Source organism: Hipposideros armiger, unplaced genomic scaffold, assembly GCF_001890085.2.
Source record: "Hipposideros armiger isolate ML-2016 unplaced genomic scaffold, ASM189008v1 scaffold_228, whole genome shotgun sequence".
In the NCBI taxonomy this organism is placed as follows: Eukaryota; Metazoa; Chordata; class Mammalia; order Chiroptera; family Hipposideridae; genus Hipposideros; species Hipposideros armiger.
Genome location: NW_017731578.1, coordinates 1723768 through 1740193, shown reverse-complemented (window position 1 = coordinate 1740193; position 16426 = coordinate 1723768). Strand labels below are relative to the sequence as shown.

Below are 16426 nucleotides of genomic sequence, written 5' to 3'. Positions count from 1 at the left end.
CGACCAGGCACACCCCACTCCAGGACACGCCCAAGCTGCCCAGAGGCTGCCCCTGCCACATGCCACAGCCACATGCGCCCTCTGGGCATCAGCAGAAAGCAGCTGGCCCCTGGGTCACCCTCATGCCAAGGGGCCCAGGACAACGTAACCTCCAGACAGGAGGTGGTGGGTTTCAGTTTAAAACCACCCATCTGAAAGGAAAGTGGGTAAGACTAAGAGGGGGAGGGTGACTGCAAGATGACAGGCCGCCCGGCCATGCTTGGTCAGGAGCACACACAGATGCAGCCAAAACATGTCCGTCCCTCCTGGGCCCCTGGCACACCCTCGTCCCACCGTGCTCACAGGCAGGGCCCCAGTGGGCACTGAGCCAGCAGGGGCTCCCTGCACGTCCTCGCGCCTGTCACACCCTGTACCCCACCCCATTGTGGGGAACCTCCCTGCTCCAATTCCTCAGAGCCGGCGTCCCCACCCTCATAACTGCGCAGGACATGCCAAGCTCCCGGCACGGGGCCTCCTGTCAGGCCCCCACACCTCGAGCGTGAGGCATGTGCCCTTGTCATGGGAGGAGAGCAGGGGAACACTCAGGATTGAATCCTGAAAAGCAGAGCGGGCACAGGGACACATTGGAAGGGTGCAGTGTCCAGGGGACACGGGGTCTGTAGTCCCCAGGCCTAAAGAGGCCCAGGGGTGGGGTGCAAGAAGGCTCGTGGGGGGTCCTGGCAGGCAGGGGATGAGCCCAGGGAACCCAAGCCCCCAGCCTGCTCCCAGCTGCTGTAGGCGAGCCCAGGTGGCCCAAGGAGCCAACAGTCAGGTCCCACCAGATTCAGCATAGGCAGGGACGCGTGGGGAGCAGGCCTGCAAGGGCAAATGGGCCACGGCCAGTGCCGACTTGATCCTGAATTTGAAGGGGACAGTGCCACTGTCACCCTGGCTGAGTAACTGTGGACAGTCCAGCTTTACCTTGAAGTGTGCGGCCATGCCTATCTGAGGGTCTAGGCAGCCCCCAGGCAAGGGCCAAAGCCAGGCCCAGCAGGGAGCCCAGCTCGCCTGGGAGGGGCGGCACAGGGCCCTGGGAGCTGGGAGAGGACCCGCAGGAAAGAGCCAGCAGGGTGTCAAGAAGGACCCCACAAGGGCCGGCCGAGTGGCGCGTTGGTTAAGAGCTGGCTTGGGATGCCAGAGGGCCCCGGTTCGGATCCCACATATGAGGGCCAGTGACACTGCCCTCCACAGCTAAGATGCTGAACAACAGCTCAACCTGGAGCTGGGCTGCCGTGAGTCGCCGGCGACGGCGTAGGCTGCAGCCCCTGTGGCAGTGGGTTGCCATGGGCTACCATGTGTGGCCAGCAGCCAGCGTGAGCGGACAGCAGCCACTGTGAGCAGCCATCCAGAAGCCGGCGACTGATCTGCCTCGCCAGGGAAGAGCGCAGTGATGGTGCCAACTTGGGCCAGTGAAGCAACGTCCTCCACAACTAGACTGAAGAACAAAACGACAGCAACTTGTCTGTTCCCCTTCCCCCAATTCCCCAGCGCTGCTCCCATCCCCCAATTCCCCAGTTTAAAAAAAAAAAAAATTTTTTTAAAAACAAAGAAGGACCCCACAAGATCAGGAAGAGAAGTGGCCACAGCCGGGACTCGGGTTGTGGGCCTGTCCCTATAATTACCTGTGGTGGCCGTGGGTGACCCCCAGCTCCTGTAAAGGGAAGAGCGCGCTCATTTGAAGTGTCTGTGATCTGCCGTGTCCCATTCCTGCTGGGAACGGTGAGAGCAGCTTCTCCAGAAGCCTCAAAGCTCTCACTGCCACACGAGCCACCAAGGAGAGGCCTGCCCATCACCATGGAAACTGGGCACCGGGTCTGAGGACAGCACCTGGCCCCTCCGCCATCTGGGGGGCTTCAAAGTGACGACCACTCGGCCAGTCCCGTGGTGTCCCCGCCAGCACCCCACATCCCGTGTTTGCTTCCTGCTCCTCGGCTAACCCCGACTGGCGGTCCGCCCAGGGAGGTCCAGGAGCCGGAGCGCAGGCCTCTGGGCCCGCCAGAGCCTGCTCAGAGCTGCTGTTTGCCGTCACGTTCCTTTCCTGCGTCCCAAGGAAAGCACTGCTTTCGGCTACAGTGCAACCACCTGAGGATTTAGTTTATGAATGGTAATTCAGAAATGATTTTAAACAGAGCATTTTCTATTCTGCTTGGAACCCTTGTCCAAAAAATTGACGACGTGCGAGAATAATACATTCCACCTTATAGAGATCTCCTTTTAGGGAGCACGCTGCTTTCAAAGGGCTCCTGTAGTTGGTCAGAGCTGAGTGGAGGTGCTGCCGTGGAAGTCGGGGGCCAGCGAGCGGCGTGGGGCTGCCAGGAAAGCCGCCATCTTCCTCATCAACCAAAGGCCAGAGCGGGTCAGCAGCCAATGGATCAAAAAGTTTATTTTGAATATTTAATTTAAAAAATCATACCTATGATGTGTGCTACAGAAATTTAGACACAGTGATTGCATATAAACCCGACCGAATCATGGGAAAGCAAGGATGACATACAACCGCCCCTCAGGGAAGAAAACGCTCGCCAGCCACTGTCCCAGACGCTGAGAGCACCGCTCCTGCTCGCTTCCTGTTTTCAGCAAGTCAGTCAAGTTTTACTGTCCCTCAACATGATGCTTTGGCAAAACAGCATGACTCCCCCGATGGGAAGGCTTTTCTGGCAGTTTATGAGAAGGCACCTGCGTCCGGCAGCAAAGTGGCCTGTTTTCCACACAACAGACATGTGTCCGAGCGCCAGCAGCCATGTGCAGGCCTCCGGACCCTAGAGACAGAGGCAGGGGCTCAGCAGCTCCTGGGTGGCTGGGGCGTCAAGGGAGGCAAGGGACCGACAAGAAGGGACACCCGGGAGAAAGCGCGGGGTTGATGCTAAACTCAAGTATGTGGGATTTCATAGTACGAAAGGCTTTTCCACCTGACCTTAAAGCTCGCATACTTTCTAGCAATTTCCTCAATTCTGACTGTCATGCCCTTCTCTCTTTGTCCCAACACTGAGACTCGAGAGGGACGTCCTTCCGGGGACAGTGACCAGGGCCTAACAGCCACACGGCCATCGTTGGAGCGACAGGTGATGAAGTGAAAGATCATGAGTTTGTCACGGGTGCCACCTGCTGACCATGGGGACAAGGCCAGCGCGCACTCAGGAGAACTAAGGGTCCCTGATGTGGCTCCATGTGACAGTCAATTTGGCAAAGAAAAAAAAATACCGTAAACGCATAAAAACAATTCCCAAAGTCCTCCTAAGGAACACGATTACAATATATTAGCAAATTCTGTGGCATAAACGTTTTCAAAAGCGTCGGCGAGAGTATTAAATATAAAAGCAGTACATACACTCCCCTCCCGCCCTGACGGGCCGACAGGCGAGCAGGACTGGTCGCGGCGGCTGGGCCGCCTACTGCCGCAGCTCCACGTAGTTGGCCGGGAAGAGCCCGTACCTGCCCTTGCACAGGCCGCGCCACCAGCCATCATCAATCATCTCGATGTTGGTGATGACGTCATCAGGGTCGAAGGAGATTTCATCATCGCCCGCTAGGGAAGAGGCACAGAGAATGACGGTGACATTCAGCGTGCACTGTCCTGCCAGGAGGCCCACGGGCCACCAGGAGCCGCAGCCTCCGACGTGGACTCGGTCTGGACCAGGGCGAGGGCCTGGGCCTGCCACACACCCAGCTGCAGAGCCCGTCCCACACTTCGAGCGCTGAGCCCACCCGCTCAGGCCGGAACCGGCATGCAGGGCACCACTGGCCTCCTTCCACCATCCTGTCCCATCTGGAGGGGACGCCTTGTCCTTGGTGGGGGACGGGAGGCAGGCACCCACCGGTGCGCAGGGACGGGACAGGGAAGGGAAGTGAGTGTGCCCACTCCCGACGGCCAGGTATCTCGCGGCAGAAGCTGCGAGGCTGAGGAAGACGCCAAAGCTGACATGGGAGGAGCGGGACAACTGGTGACGTTTGAAAAACGATGTCGACCCCGAAATCTCCCAGAATCCACACACGTATAAATAAATGTACGCGTGCATACATGGCGGTGGGGGGGTGCCAGCCACCAAGACAGGAGGACAGGCAGGAGTGGAGAACCACCCAGCAGGGCTGACGTCCATGGGGCTGCAAGTCTGAGGTGACAGGACGTGGGGGAGCCACCACAGACTCATCAGCTGCAAAGGGATAAATGGGGACTGTGCAGTGCGGTTTGGCCGACACCAGTGACCAGGTGACAGTAAACAGCACTGTGTGGGACGGGTGTCGTGTGCCCGGGTGCTGTGGGGTGCAGAGGACAAAGCATGTCTGTGGCCTCCCTGCCATGACAGCAGGGCCTCAGCCGGGCCGTGGGTCACCCCAGAGTGAGAGGCGCTGAGGGCATGAAGGACAGGCGGAGGCTACGGGCTACTGCAGGTGGAGGGGACCAGAGGTGACAGGGAAATGCAGGGAACTGGCCCAAACAGGACAAGAGGTGGTGTTGGAACAGCAGGTAAAATGTGACCAGTCTGTAGACGTGGTGTTTCAATGGTGACATTCTCACTTGGTGGTTGGAGTGTGCTTTTATAGGGGATGGTGTCCCTGGTTTTGGGGAATTCACACTAGGGTTTTAGGGAGCATGGGGCACCCCTGCAACTGTAGCTGCAGACGGTTCAGAAAATGACCAAACGTAATGGGTGTGCGTTGCGTGTGTCTAGAGACAGAGGGAGATGGGATTTCTGTAACTCTGAAATTAGTTCAAAATACATTTTAAAAAAAATTATAAGCTGTTTTTTTAAAACTGGAATGACGCTCTAAGTCAGGTTCTTAAGAGACACGCTACTGGGAAACGTGCGTAAGGTGGGCAATGGTGCTGAGCCCCCTCCCCCCGCAGCTGTGGGTCCCTCACCTGCTTGGTAGTCATAGAGGGCAATGGCTGTGATTCCAAGGTCGTTTTCATATTCATCGTAGGTGTTCTCCTCTAAAAATAAACCGAGACAAGACCTGAGAGGTCACCAAAGTTGGACGCATCCATCTTCGCTCTGTTAGAGCCCTTCCCAAGGGGCTGGGAACGCCGGGCACCATGGGGGTGATCGGCTGTGGGGCATCAGGCAGCTTCTAGCCACAGGACTCCAGGTGTGACACCCCCAATGAGCACCAGGACGGGTATCGCGACAACTTTCAGGAAGGGTGTATCACGGAAAGCCCACAGCCAGCAGGAGGCACACTTGGGGAAAGGTCAAGGCCCTGCTGACACCGTCCTGTTACTCCCTGTGGGTGGGGGCCTGGTGACGTCTGGCTGAACGCACTGCAGGAAACCTCACCTTTAAAAATAAGAGACCGAGTTTCGTGTTCACCCAATTAGAACATCTGAGGATTTCAGAGGGTACGGAAACCATCTCTGAGGACCCCAGGATACTCGGGCTGCCTGGAGCGGGGCTCTCCGCTCCAGAAGATGCTCTACAGCAGAAGCCCCTTCCTCCCACCCCTGCCCGGCGCCCCCGGCACAAGCAGGGAGCTTCCTGGAACCCCCACAGGAGGCTGTACCAAGTCTCCTGGGGTCTAGGGGGGCAGGTTAGTCAACAGGGATGTGAGACAATGTTCACAGATCAGATGCAGAGCAGAACTTAACGGGCACCCCTCCCCCGGGACCGACGCAGGAGACCCCCTACCTCCTTGGTAGTGGCCGGGGGCCTCTGTCGTTTCGTAGACGGCCTCAGGGGAATAGGCCAGGCCCTGCTGGCTGCCGGCCTCCTGGTAGTCGGCGGCCCCCCGGCTGTACACAGGCTCAGGCTCGCTCACGGGGCCTCTGCTGCCGGCCTCAGCCTTGAACGGGACCGCGTCCTGGGGAAGAGTCGGCGAGACATGTCACGTGACCTGAGCTGGGTCTCTGACACACAAGCCGCTTCTTAGTCCCAGGCGGGACTGAGGAAACAGGCTAAGGAGGCATTAGCAGCTGACATCTGGGGAAGGCTCCGATTCTAACCGTGGTACAGCACTGTCGGGAGGACCACGTGCCACTTTCTCCTGAAAACTCGCTCCTCACACCCCCACACCCCGAAGTCCTGCAGTAACTCAGCCCACACGCCTGCCCAGAACCGATGCCTGTATCACAGTTGGCCTTTTCTAGGCCCCAGCCCTCCAGGCCGCCCAGAGCACCGGAGGGCCGGCCAGCCCTCCACATCTCTCCCAGTGGCTTCAGGGCGTCAGCCATTACAGTGCCCAGAGCAGCCCAGCCCACGGACAGCGGGTGTGTCCTAACAGAACCCTCAGGTGAAGGGTGTGACCAAGGAGCCACCTGCACATGCAGACACTCAGAGGAAATCGCACCACTGACCACACTCCTGTGACTTCTGGGCCCTAATGAAAGTTCTGAACGATTTAGCATCACTGGAGGCTTATGCAGTGTTTCTGACCAGAGTCCACCTGAAGGCACCCCGGTGGGTCACAGCAAGCAAGGCCTACATGGAGAGGCCCCAGTAAGAGCCAGTGTCAGGCAGTGGCTTCTGATGGAGGCCAGAGAGGGGATGCCACCTCCGGGCCACCAAACGGTTAAACTGCTAGGAAGTGACAAGCCCCGAGCGTCCTTTAGGCAAGCTTCCCCTGCATGGAGAGGGACTGGAGGTGAGGCGGGTCCTGGTGTGGGGGCGTCGCCCTACTCTGTCTTCTGGCAACAGCGCCCCGCCCTCCCACATCACATGACCGCCAGGGCTGCCGACTGCAGAACCCACTCCCCTCCACGCTGGGGACAGCATGCCATCCTGGCCTCTCAAAGGAACAACTTCTCAGTGACTGGCCCTGCAGTGGGACATGGCGAGGACGGATGGCTCAAGGCCCCCTTTCCACTGGACTAGAGCTACGCGGCCACGCCCACACCTGCCCAGGAGTCCGGAGGGCACAGCTGTCATGCAGAGGAAGCAGCAGCTCAAGGAGAGGCCCCTAGTGGTGAGGAGACCACGGTCCCCCACCCCCAGGCCCACAGCTCTCCACGATCCTTGTCCCCTTTATGCCTCATGAGCTTAGTTTTCGTCCCTTGTGACTCAATGACCTCTGAGGGATGACATCCAGGTGAAAGAAGACAGGTGTGTGAACCAGGACAGTGACTGCGGGGACACAGAGGGGACGGGATTCAGGTCTGGACCGGGCAATGGCCATGGATGGTGGTGGCAGAGGGGCTCCTGGGAGAGGCAGAGGCACACGCAGCCCATGCAGGAGGCCAGAGACCCAAAGTGGAGGGAGGCAGACAGGCAGCTGGTCAGAGATCAGGGGAGCACGCGGGGGAACGTGTCAGCAGGTCCTGGGGACAGAGGCCGTTGGTCACAAGGCCCTGATGGCGGGTGTGAGGAGAAAGGGCCGAGGACAGTCTCGGGGCTGAGGGAGACAAGGGAGCTAGAGGGGCGGCCAGTGAAGTGAGGTCTCGTGGGAGAGTGGCAGCTCGGTGCTGGGGATGTGGATTCTAGAAGGGAGTGTGGTCAGTGTCACAGCAGCAGAGAGGAAGTGAGACCAGAAATCGTGACCACGTGACATCAGGAGACCTCACTGGGGGACAGCAGCTGGGGAATGGGGCCCAGCTGGGGGCTGCAGAAGGTGAGGCGTGCCGTGTGCTCCCCAGCACCGAGGGCCATTGTCCAGGCCGCCCTCTCGGGACGGGCACCCAGCCGAGCAGTGGAGGGGATAACTCTGTCCATGGTGGCACGAGCTAGAAAGGGTGTCTTTGCAGAGTCAGAATGGCGACACCAACCTCATAGATGGGGCTGGAAGGCGGCCTCTCCTGGACCGGCTGTGGAGTGGGGGACGCGGGCGGCGTTTGCTTCTGGGCTCTGGCTTGCTCCTGTAACTGAAAGGCAAGCAGCCGTCAGAACGCCGCCAGGCCACCTGGGATCACCAGGCGCGTGCCAGAAACGGGCGCACCAAGCTCAGCGCACACTCTCTGCCCGAGGGAAGAGCAGGAAGCCCCCGCACGGAGCTGAAGCACTGGGGGTGTGCTTTGCATCAAAGTCACGCAGCCAGCCAGGCACTGTCAACAAACAGGACCTCGGTGGCCCTCAGGCCTCCTGCCGCCACCATGTAAAGAGATTTATGTAACTCCGTCAGGAAGGCAAGCGTACTGACACCAAGCTGTGGCTCCGTGGACCCCCATTCCTGCTAAGCTGATTTAGAGGATGACACCTGGGGCCTTGAGTTGATGCTGTAATGGACTGAGACTTTGGGGACCTTAAAACGGGGTGAATGTATTTTGCATGTAGGATGGACATGGACCTTTGGGGGCCAGAAGCAGACTGTGGTAGACAGAGTAATGGCCCCTCAAAGACATCGACGTCCCAATCCCAGACCCTGTATGTGACCTCACGTGGCAAAGGGAACGCCGACAAGAAGTGAAGATCAGGAAATGTGCTGACCAAAGCAAAGGCTGGAGGGGTCACAGCAAGGGCTGGGGACACCTCTAGTGGCCGGGAAGGCAGGAACGGACTGTCCCCTGGAGCCCCCAGTGGGAACCCGACACCTGTCAGAACTGCGTGTCGTTTTAAGCCACTAAGTTGTGATCATGGGACGCCGCAGCCACAGGACCCAGTGCTGGCGGCCCGGAGGCTGGGTTTTTCCTCCATGTTACAGCTGAGGAAACAGGTGCGAGAACAGTGAGTGAGTGGCACGCCCGGGACACACACGAGGGAACGGCAGAAGCGGGACCCTCAGCCAGGCTGCCTCGGGAACGGGGATGACGGAAGTGCTGACTTGTAAAGAAAACCGTCGGGCTCCTGATTTCAGTCCAGTCTCGACCCGGGTAGCTCTGCCTGACCGGCACCACCAGCTGTCACAAATCCAACATGACTCAGAGGAACCATCAGGGTTCAACACGGGCGGCAGGAGAGTGTTTTTCTGAAGGGGCTGGGCAGGGGGGCTGGGCGAAGCGTGGGCTTCAGAGAGGCTGCCGGTTTACACCTGTGTCGCCTGGACACGGGTCTGTGACAGCCCCTCTCAAATCCACTGGTACAGAGAAATTCCTCTCCGGGGGCCAGGCTCCCGAGACTGAGTCACGTCCACGTGGCCCACGTTGGTGTCCCCACCTGCCAGGGCCACTCGGAGGCGGCCGTTGGCACTCCTACTTTTGGAGCCTCTTCCCACAACCAAGAGGGTCCTGGGCAAGCCGTGCTGTGCTGACGGGGAGAAGCTGGTGACAGGGGTGACGGGGGCTGGAAACAGCACAGCAGAAGGGACAGCAAGAGGCGCGCGAAAGGCACGGGGCTGGGTAACAGTGACCTGAGCCTTTTTCTTCTCCAGCAGCCCAGTCCTTTTGCATCTTTTGGATGCTGACGGGACTTGCGGGGCAGGGGTTAAAATTCTAAGGCATAAAATGAGGAAGGCATTCATTATTCACAAAGGCGACCAGGGTTTCAGGAAAAGATGCCTTACGTGTGTCTATCTGTGTGCTGAACAACAAAGAAAAACCAACAAACATCTCACTGAAGACTGTGAAGGAGAGAGATCTTTAAATGTTTCTAACAATTTAAGGAATGGTAAATGGTAACTATACAAATCTATTATTCCAGCTTCAGTGCGTGTGACAAAAGTCACGAGCCGGACCACAGACGGCTGGTGTGCCACGCAGCCCAGGGGTTCGGCAGGCTACCATCGGGGTGCTTGCGCGCGCCCTCTGATACTCGCACGCCAGAATCGCCCACAGCACATTTCTCAGAGCGCGTCCCCGTGGTTAGGCAGCACGGGAGTGCACATCAGGGCTTATTTCATTCACTTCCTGCCTGCTGCGTGGCAGTTTTCTCAACCCTCCGTTCTCCCTCGATGGGCTTTTCAGAGGCCAGGCCACTGATCTAGGGAGGAGATGTCCACTGGGTTAAGTAGGATTTTCCAGTTTTCCAAACAGCTGCATGTGCGTTATTTCAGATTCTGCGTCCTAACCACCCCAGCAAGAGTCGTGGGAGTGTTTCCACCCGCACTTTACGGGTCAGGGAGCGGACCTGCCACTGTTAGTGGCCGCCCAGTTAGGAGGTGAGCCTGAGAACCTGGGCCATCAGCCACTGGTCCACCGGGGGAGATCCAGAAGGACCAAGTCCACACCCTCCTGCGCACCTGCTCTGCTCCCACCCTCTCTCTAGTGGACAAACTACGGAGCCCACGAAACACAGCGGACCAGGCGGCAGGAGCCAGGGCTGCAAAGGAGACGCTCGGCTTCTCACGGGGACCGCTCTCTGTCCTCGACCTCCTCCTGGGAAGAGGGCGGACTGCAGGGAGACGGGGAAGGGCAGGGGCTGCTGGGGAACGTTGGGACGGGAGCTCAGTGCAGGGAGAGGGCAACAGAGAACTCCAGACATGAAGGCCGACAGCTGGGAGAGGCTCGCAGGTCGCTGCGCTCAGAATTAGCAAGCGCAGCTGTCTAGTATGTGGTGGTCCAAAGACTGGCTACATGCGGCTGAAAGTTCAAGTTCCTAAGTGTGCAGCCTTAAGCGGGACTGCGAAGCGATTCCTAGTGAAACCCTCCAGACCAGGAGGCAGGACGAGCCGAATGCGAGGCCCAAGGCATGCAGGCACGCACGCGCAGGAGGGGCCCCGCGGCGCCAGCCCCCGCTCACCTCCAGCTGCCTGCGGGCCTCCTCCTGCTCCCGTCGCTCCGTCGCCATCCGCTGTGCCCTCTCTGCTTCCGCCTTCCGCCTGTCCTCTTGTTCTTTCTCCTTTGCGAGGTTTTCAAAGTTAGCTCTGATGTTGCTGGTTTTGCTGTTGACTAGAGGGGAGGGGAGATTTCCGCATGACATCAACACCACCGTCTCCCTGGATTCACAGGGGTGACCACTCATGGGAACAAGTCCCGCACTGCCGGCCCGGCCACTGCGAACCAGCCCTGTGCCTCTGTCCACTGCAGTCGGGGTGATGGATGAACATCACGAGCCTCATTTTTGGGGCACTTTATATTCCAAACATCGCTGTATTCTTCCCCACCACACACACAGGAAAGAAACCCAACTTCCCACAGGGATGCCCTTGATAAAACAGCAGAAAGCACTGATGCGGACTGAATCTCAGCACTGGAGCACACAGCTCTGGGTGTTTACAGTGACAACTGGGAGCCCGCACACACCACTGCTGCTGCACGGGGACGCTAAGCACTCATCACAGGAAAAACCTGGGGACTGTCTGAGCTGCAAGTTGAACTCAAGGACTCATGCCTGCTTGGGTCTGTGGCAGGCATCTTTTCCAAAACAAACAAACAGAAAAGCCACCGCGGTAACTGCTGTCAATGGGACAAGTCAGCTCTCCAGTCCCATCAGAACGCTGGAAAACTCGGACCTGCCCCCACGAGCATGGCAATGTCCCAATTTTACTGAAAGACTTTCTGATACGATTGATGGCAATATTTATGAATGGAGTTTTTAGGATACTGTATAATGAAATGAAATTCACCATTTGGGAGATCGCAGAAGTCAGTGATCCAGTACTTTCCAAATGACCAGTACGAGTTACAAACCACTGTGAGGGGGCCCCCACTCAGGCACTGCCTGGGGGGCCTCAGAGGAGAGCGCCCACAGGACCCAAGGTGGCTACGGCAACACCCTTCTCTCTCCCAATTGCAGATCTGTGCGAGTCCACACTTTCTTCCTGAACAACCTGATTCGTCACAGCAACAGCAGCTGTGAGAATCCAACTGTCTTGTATGAAGGGCATTTACAGAAATGCAAAATGGTGCCACCATCCTGCATGTTGTTTTGAAAATGTAGTTATTTCCTTATAGAAATTAATACGTGATGGTTTCATCATTTTCGAGTGAATTAATAAAACTTTAATGTCTTCTGTTTACATTCTAACCCAGTAAAGTACAACAGCCATAAGCCATGTTGGCCAGGGAGCTGCCACACGCTGCGTCTGGAAGGTGCCCTGACCCTCCGTGGGACCTGCCATCAGAAGGGCCACCAAGGCTTTCCCAAAGACACACTCCCATCAGGGCTGCCTCTCTCCCGGCTCCCATCTGCCAAGGACCCTCCTGGCCTCAGCGTTTCCCCAGGAGCCCCGCCCAGCACGGAATTTCTTCCTGGGAAACCGCAGTGCTGCTGGGTGTCTGCTAGGACCTACCTGCTTCGACAGGGACTGTCTTCTGGTAAGTGGAGGACACCTTGGTGACGTCCTCAAAAGTGGAAGCATTCTACCGAGACAGGGGAGGCGGGTCAGGGGGCGTGGTCTCTCCTCTTCACGCCCTGTGACCCACTTTCCGCCCACAGGTAGATGGCTCACTGCCATCGTCATTAATAGGAACCACAATCACCACCACACCAGGCTCCTCAACCTCCTGCCCGAGGCCACCTCCCAGGGACCCCACGCTCCCCACGTTCCCCCGGGGCCCCCCTACACATCCCCGAGACGCTCTGGCATCTCCCATCTTAAAACAGCGCCATCCTTTCGAGCGACCACGGCCCAGCTCACCCAGACCACGGGGTGAAGTGGGCCGGAACCGGCTGACTCCGTGGCTCCCCTCCCCACATGGCCCGGACCCGTCAGCCAGCCCCCTCCAAGCTCCCCCTTAAGCCCCTCTCCAGGACTCGAGGGGCCGCCGCGTCGCTTGCCCAGACATCAGCCCATCCGCAGCACCGCTGTGCGCGGGTGACCCCTCTCCTCCCTCCTCCCTGAAACTCTCGCCCCTCAGACCAGCATCACCGGACCCGTGGGCACCCCCATCTCACTGGGCACCACCCTTCCCAGTCCCCTCCCACCAGCCTGACCGCGGCCACCCTGCAGGCACGGCCCTGGGCCCGTCACCACTCCTCAGGCTCCCCCGGTGTCCCAGCGGCCTCCGCTCCACACCTGTACACACACACCTGTACACACACACCTACCTGGCTGTCTGTCCTCATCTACCCGCCCGACCAGCAGCCCAACCTCGCCGCACCCTCGCCGGCTCCTCCTGAGAGCACGGCAATGGCCCCACTGTCCCCCTGCGGAGCTCCTGCCTTTCTCCCCTTCACCCCATAGCACCCTCCGGCCACACCACCCACACCGCTGAAGACAGTGCTTCGCTCCCACTGCCCCATCCCCGGCCTGAGCCATCACCGCACCCCACAAACCACAGAGGCCACCTTCCAGCTGGGGCCACGGCCTCACGGCTCCGCCCTCCCCCAATCCACTTCCACACTACAGCCAGGGCTTCTAAATCGGGTCCCAGTCATGTCACTTGCTATGAAACCTTTCCAGGGCCACTCAGAGCTTGTCTAATGAAGCAGCAACCTCACAGGGTCTGCAGGCTCCGGGGGTGGGTCCCTAGCAGCCCCTCAGCCCCTACCGGGCTCGGCAGCGCACCCCCAACGAGTTTCTCTTAGGTCTTCCTATCTGTGGTGACCCTCGTCCCACCGTGTGCCTCTGCTCCCAGCCTCCAGGCCCCATCTTCCCTGGCAATCGCCCGCCCACCCCGCAAAACTGAACTCGCACTCACTTCCTGAGGACCTTTCCAGCCCCTCAGCAGGAGCCCCGTGCCCTGCCACCTGCTCCCGGGGCCCACACATGGTCACGTGGGGGAGTCCCAGCTCTGCTGTCCATCACCTTGGGCCAGGCAGAGGACTGCGCAGGGTGGCCTGAGTCTCCGCTCTGCTGAACTGACAGGAGATGGAAGCCACACCCGTTCCCAAGTCTGATACTCAGACATGGCTGCACTGGAGTCTAGAACAATCATCTGACGTGCTCGAGACCGACCCACTGGGGCACTAGAGCCAGTCAGAAGTGACAAGTCCAGCAGGAGTCCCTGATGAGGACAAGGAGTGTTTCCGCAGAGCAGCTGCAAGAGGCAGCCCAGGGGTTAGGACCCGGCTTCCAGGTGGACGCGGTCCAAGGACACAGATGTCCCAGGTCTGCCCGCTCCCAGGTGACATCCACCGTTGCGTGTGGTACTAAGCTCTTCTAACGTGGTCAGTGTGACCAAGGAACTCACTTTCCAACGTGGTTTACTGCTAATTACTTTGAATTCAAACAGCCCCAGATCCTAGAGGCTCTCATGTTGGCTCTCCAGCCTACGTGCCAGGGTTGCAATGGTGGCCCAGCCTCTCACCACTGGGCCTCCTGACTACGAAATGTGACAGAGACCGTATCTGCCTCACAGGAGGCCCAGGACACACCAGCCGAGGCCTGGCACACGTATTAGCTACCTCACCACCATGGTGCTGACACATGCCTGATGTAAACGTCTGCACTTCTGATCATGAGCCAGGCGCCCACCTGGGACCATCCACGGAACAGCGCGCTGACACCCAGAGCTGCCCGCTTCCCGGAAGCACACGGGCAGAAGACAGCAAGCCCCAGGTCCGAATGCCTACCTTGTCCATGCGATCCTTCTGCACCCCGTACTTCCCGCCGAATCCTCGGGCGTAGTCTGGAAGGTGGCAAACACAACACTTAGTCTCAGGTCGAGGGCAAGTGCGGCGCCGACGGAGGACGCATGCACCCGGGTCCAGAAACAGCCCCGAAGATGGCCCCAGAGCCAGAAGAAACGACAAGCCCCAAACGCCATTATGTGTTTGCAGGGCTTGCACTGTGTTTCGTTTCTCCCCGCAGCCCGCAGGCAGCGAGAGGCAGAAGAGGCGTGTGCATGCTTCCCGCATCTCGGGGGCAGCGTGGGCCGAGGGGATGTGGAGGGCCGGCAGCGAGCCACTTCCTAGCACAGTCTTCCCCCAGCCCCGGCCCTGCCCGCCCACCCTGCCCTCCGGCTCTGCGGAGCACTGAAGGGGGCTCAACCCAGGCTTTCTCTGGCTTTTTGAAAAAAAACGTTCTGTGGAGAAATTCTACCAGCCAAATACTTTTGTGGTAGCAACACAGATGGACGTGACGGTCGCTGTGATGCAGTATCAACACCACGTGGGGTCAAGGCCATTGCCATGTGGTCCCCTTCTCCCGCTGAACGCATCACGTGTCTCTGACACTGGGACTGAAAGCCTGAACTCTGCCCTGTACTCGTTTTCCCGTCACATGTCCAGGTTCTAAAACCCGTGTCCAAAATTTGAAGGTAATTAAATAACTGCTCTAAGGAAAAATGTGTTTGCCATTCGGACAACCAATATATAGACTTGGAAACTTCTGTCTCTTTCAGGTTGTGTTCATACTGTTTGGCTCTGTGTGAACTTATACATAGACGGTGTCATCCAAAAACAAAACAAACAAAAAAACAGAAACACCTTGCACTACGAGCCCAAAAAAACGCCACCACAATGACACACAGAAACCACACAGAACACGCTGCCACCAAGCCTGCGGTGGGAGCCAGGGGTGTGGGTGAGCCAAACGTTTCTCCTCGTCTCGGAGGCAAGAGGTGGCCTCGTCAGCTATTCACAAGTCACTGTCAACAGCAAGAACTCCTGCAGGAGGCTGCTGGGGGACCAGACGCCCATTCCAGAAACTAGTCACATGGGTTTGGACTGACATAACCTATAAACTACAATCATGTTTCACCAAACCCAGATCCCAAAGGTTACAGGGAGAATGGGGGCAGAAGGGTGCAAGTTAATATCGCTCCAACATAAAACCAGGCCTAAATGCCCACATGCCCCACCAAGGGACAGTGGGTGGCTCGGGAGGCTGAGCCCTGAAGTCTGTGCTGGAAGTGGCTGCACTGCCGGGGGCGGGACGCGGGGGTGAGAGGCTAGTGAGCAACTGTGCCTTGCTGGGACTCGTGCTTGGCCAGTCTCTCCTTGTAATCAAACCCCACAGCACAGGAATCCTGCCTCTCGGACTGAACACCAAATCTGCCTCCGAAACCAGTCTTATAATCTGAAAATCCACAAGCAACAGCAGAGAAAACACCGAGAGAGGAAACACAGTTTGGTTAGAATCGCATGAGCTCATGCGAGAATCAAATACACGGTTTGGAAAAAGCAGGGGCTCCCCGCGCTCGGGGCTGAAGAGCCAGTTCCCAAGGTCACGGTCCAACGTGGGCGCAAAGGTTACAGAAGAAGCTGAACACTTAAGATCTGAACACTTCAGACCAGATCTGTATTTGAAACGATTCAGTTAAAGCCACTCCACGTTCGAGGTCTTTCTAGGGCCCTACCACGCCGCAGACAAGAGAACGCGTCTGTGCAGGTGAAGAGACACGTTACACACAGTCTTACACGGCAGCGAAATTAGCCCCACTCCTGACTGGGCTGGCTGAAGGGTGGGGGTTCCGTCTGGGTCACCCTCGAGGCCTTCCCTCCCAGGGACAGGGTTCCATTATGCTCAGCAAGCACTTCCGGGTAGAAAGGAAGTATCTCCTTTCACAAATTACAGCACATTTATCAACAGGAGTTCACGGGCTGGGGACCCTGTCGCCCCTTTGGCTGCACCGCAAGGGCAGGAAACAGCACTCCCAGGATGCCACTGGTGGTGACTGGCTTCGTAAGCAGGTGACCACACCGCCTGTCCACCAGCAGACCTCCCACATGGGAGAGGACGGTTAATCCTACACTGGCTGAAG

The 16426-nt window shown here is 58.2% G+C and overlaps 1 protein-coding gene across 4 annotated transcripts in view; it reads right to left on the bottom strand.

Moving 5' to 3' along the window:
• Positions 1–2404: 2404 nt before the first annotated feature.
• The window catches only part of CTTN (cortactin), a 30447-nt gene continuing 16425 nt past the window's right edge, over positions 2405–16426 (bottom strand). Inside the window, exons 11-18 of one of the 4 annotated variants that reach the window (XM_019654717.1) lie at positions 15631–15741; positions 14295–14350; positions 12070–12139; positions 10578–10726; positions 7733–7828; positions 5664–5835; positions 4901–4972; positions 2405–3565 (exon numbers count right to left, since the gene is read on the bottom strand). In XM_019654717.1, the coding sequence (XP_019510262.1) occupies positions 3429–3565; positions 4901–4972; positions 5664–5835; positions 7733–7828; positions 10578–10726; positions 12070–12139; positions 14295–14350; positions 15631–15741 (863 nt within the window). In that variant the 3' untranslated portion in view covers positions 2405–3428. The remainder of the gene's footprint in view (positions 3566–4900; positions 4973–5663; positions 5836–7732; positions 7829–10577; positions 10727–12069; positions 12140–14294; positions 14351–15630; positions 15742–16426) is intronic. The other 3 variants (XM_019654718.1, XM_019654719.1, XM_019654720.1) reach the window with 3 other exon arrangements.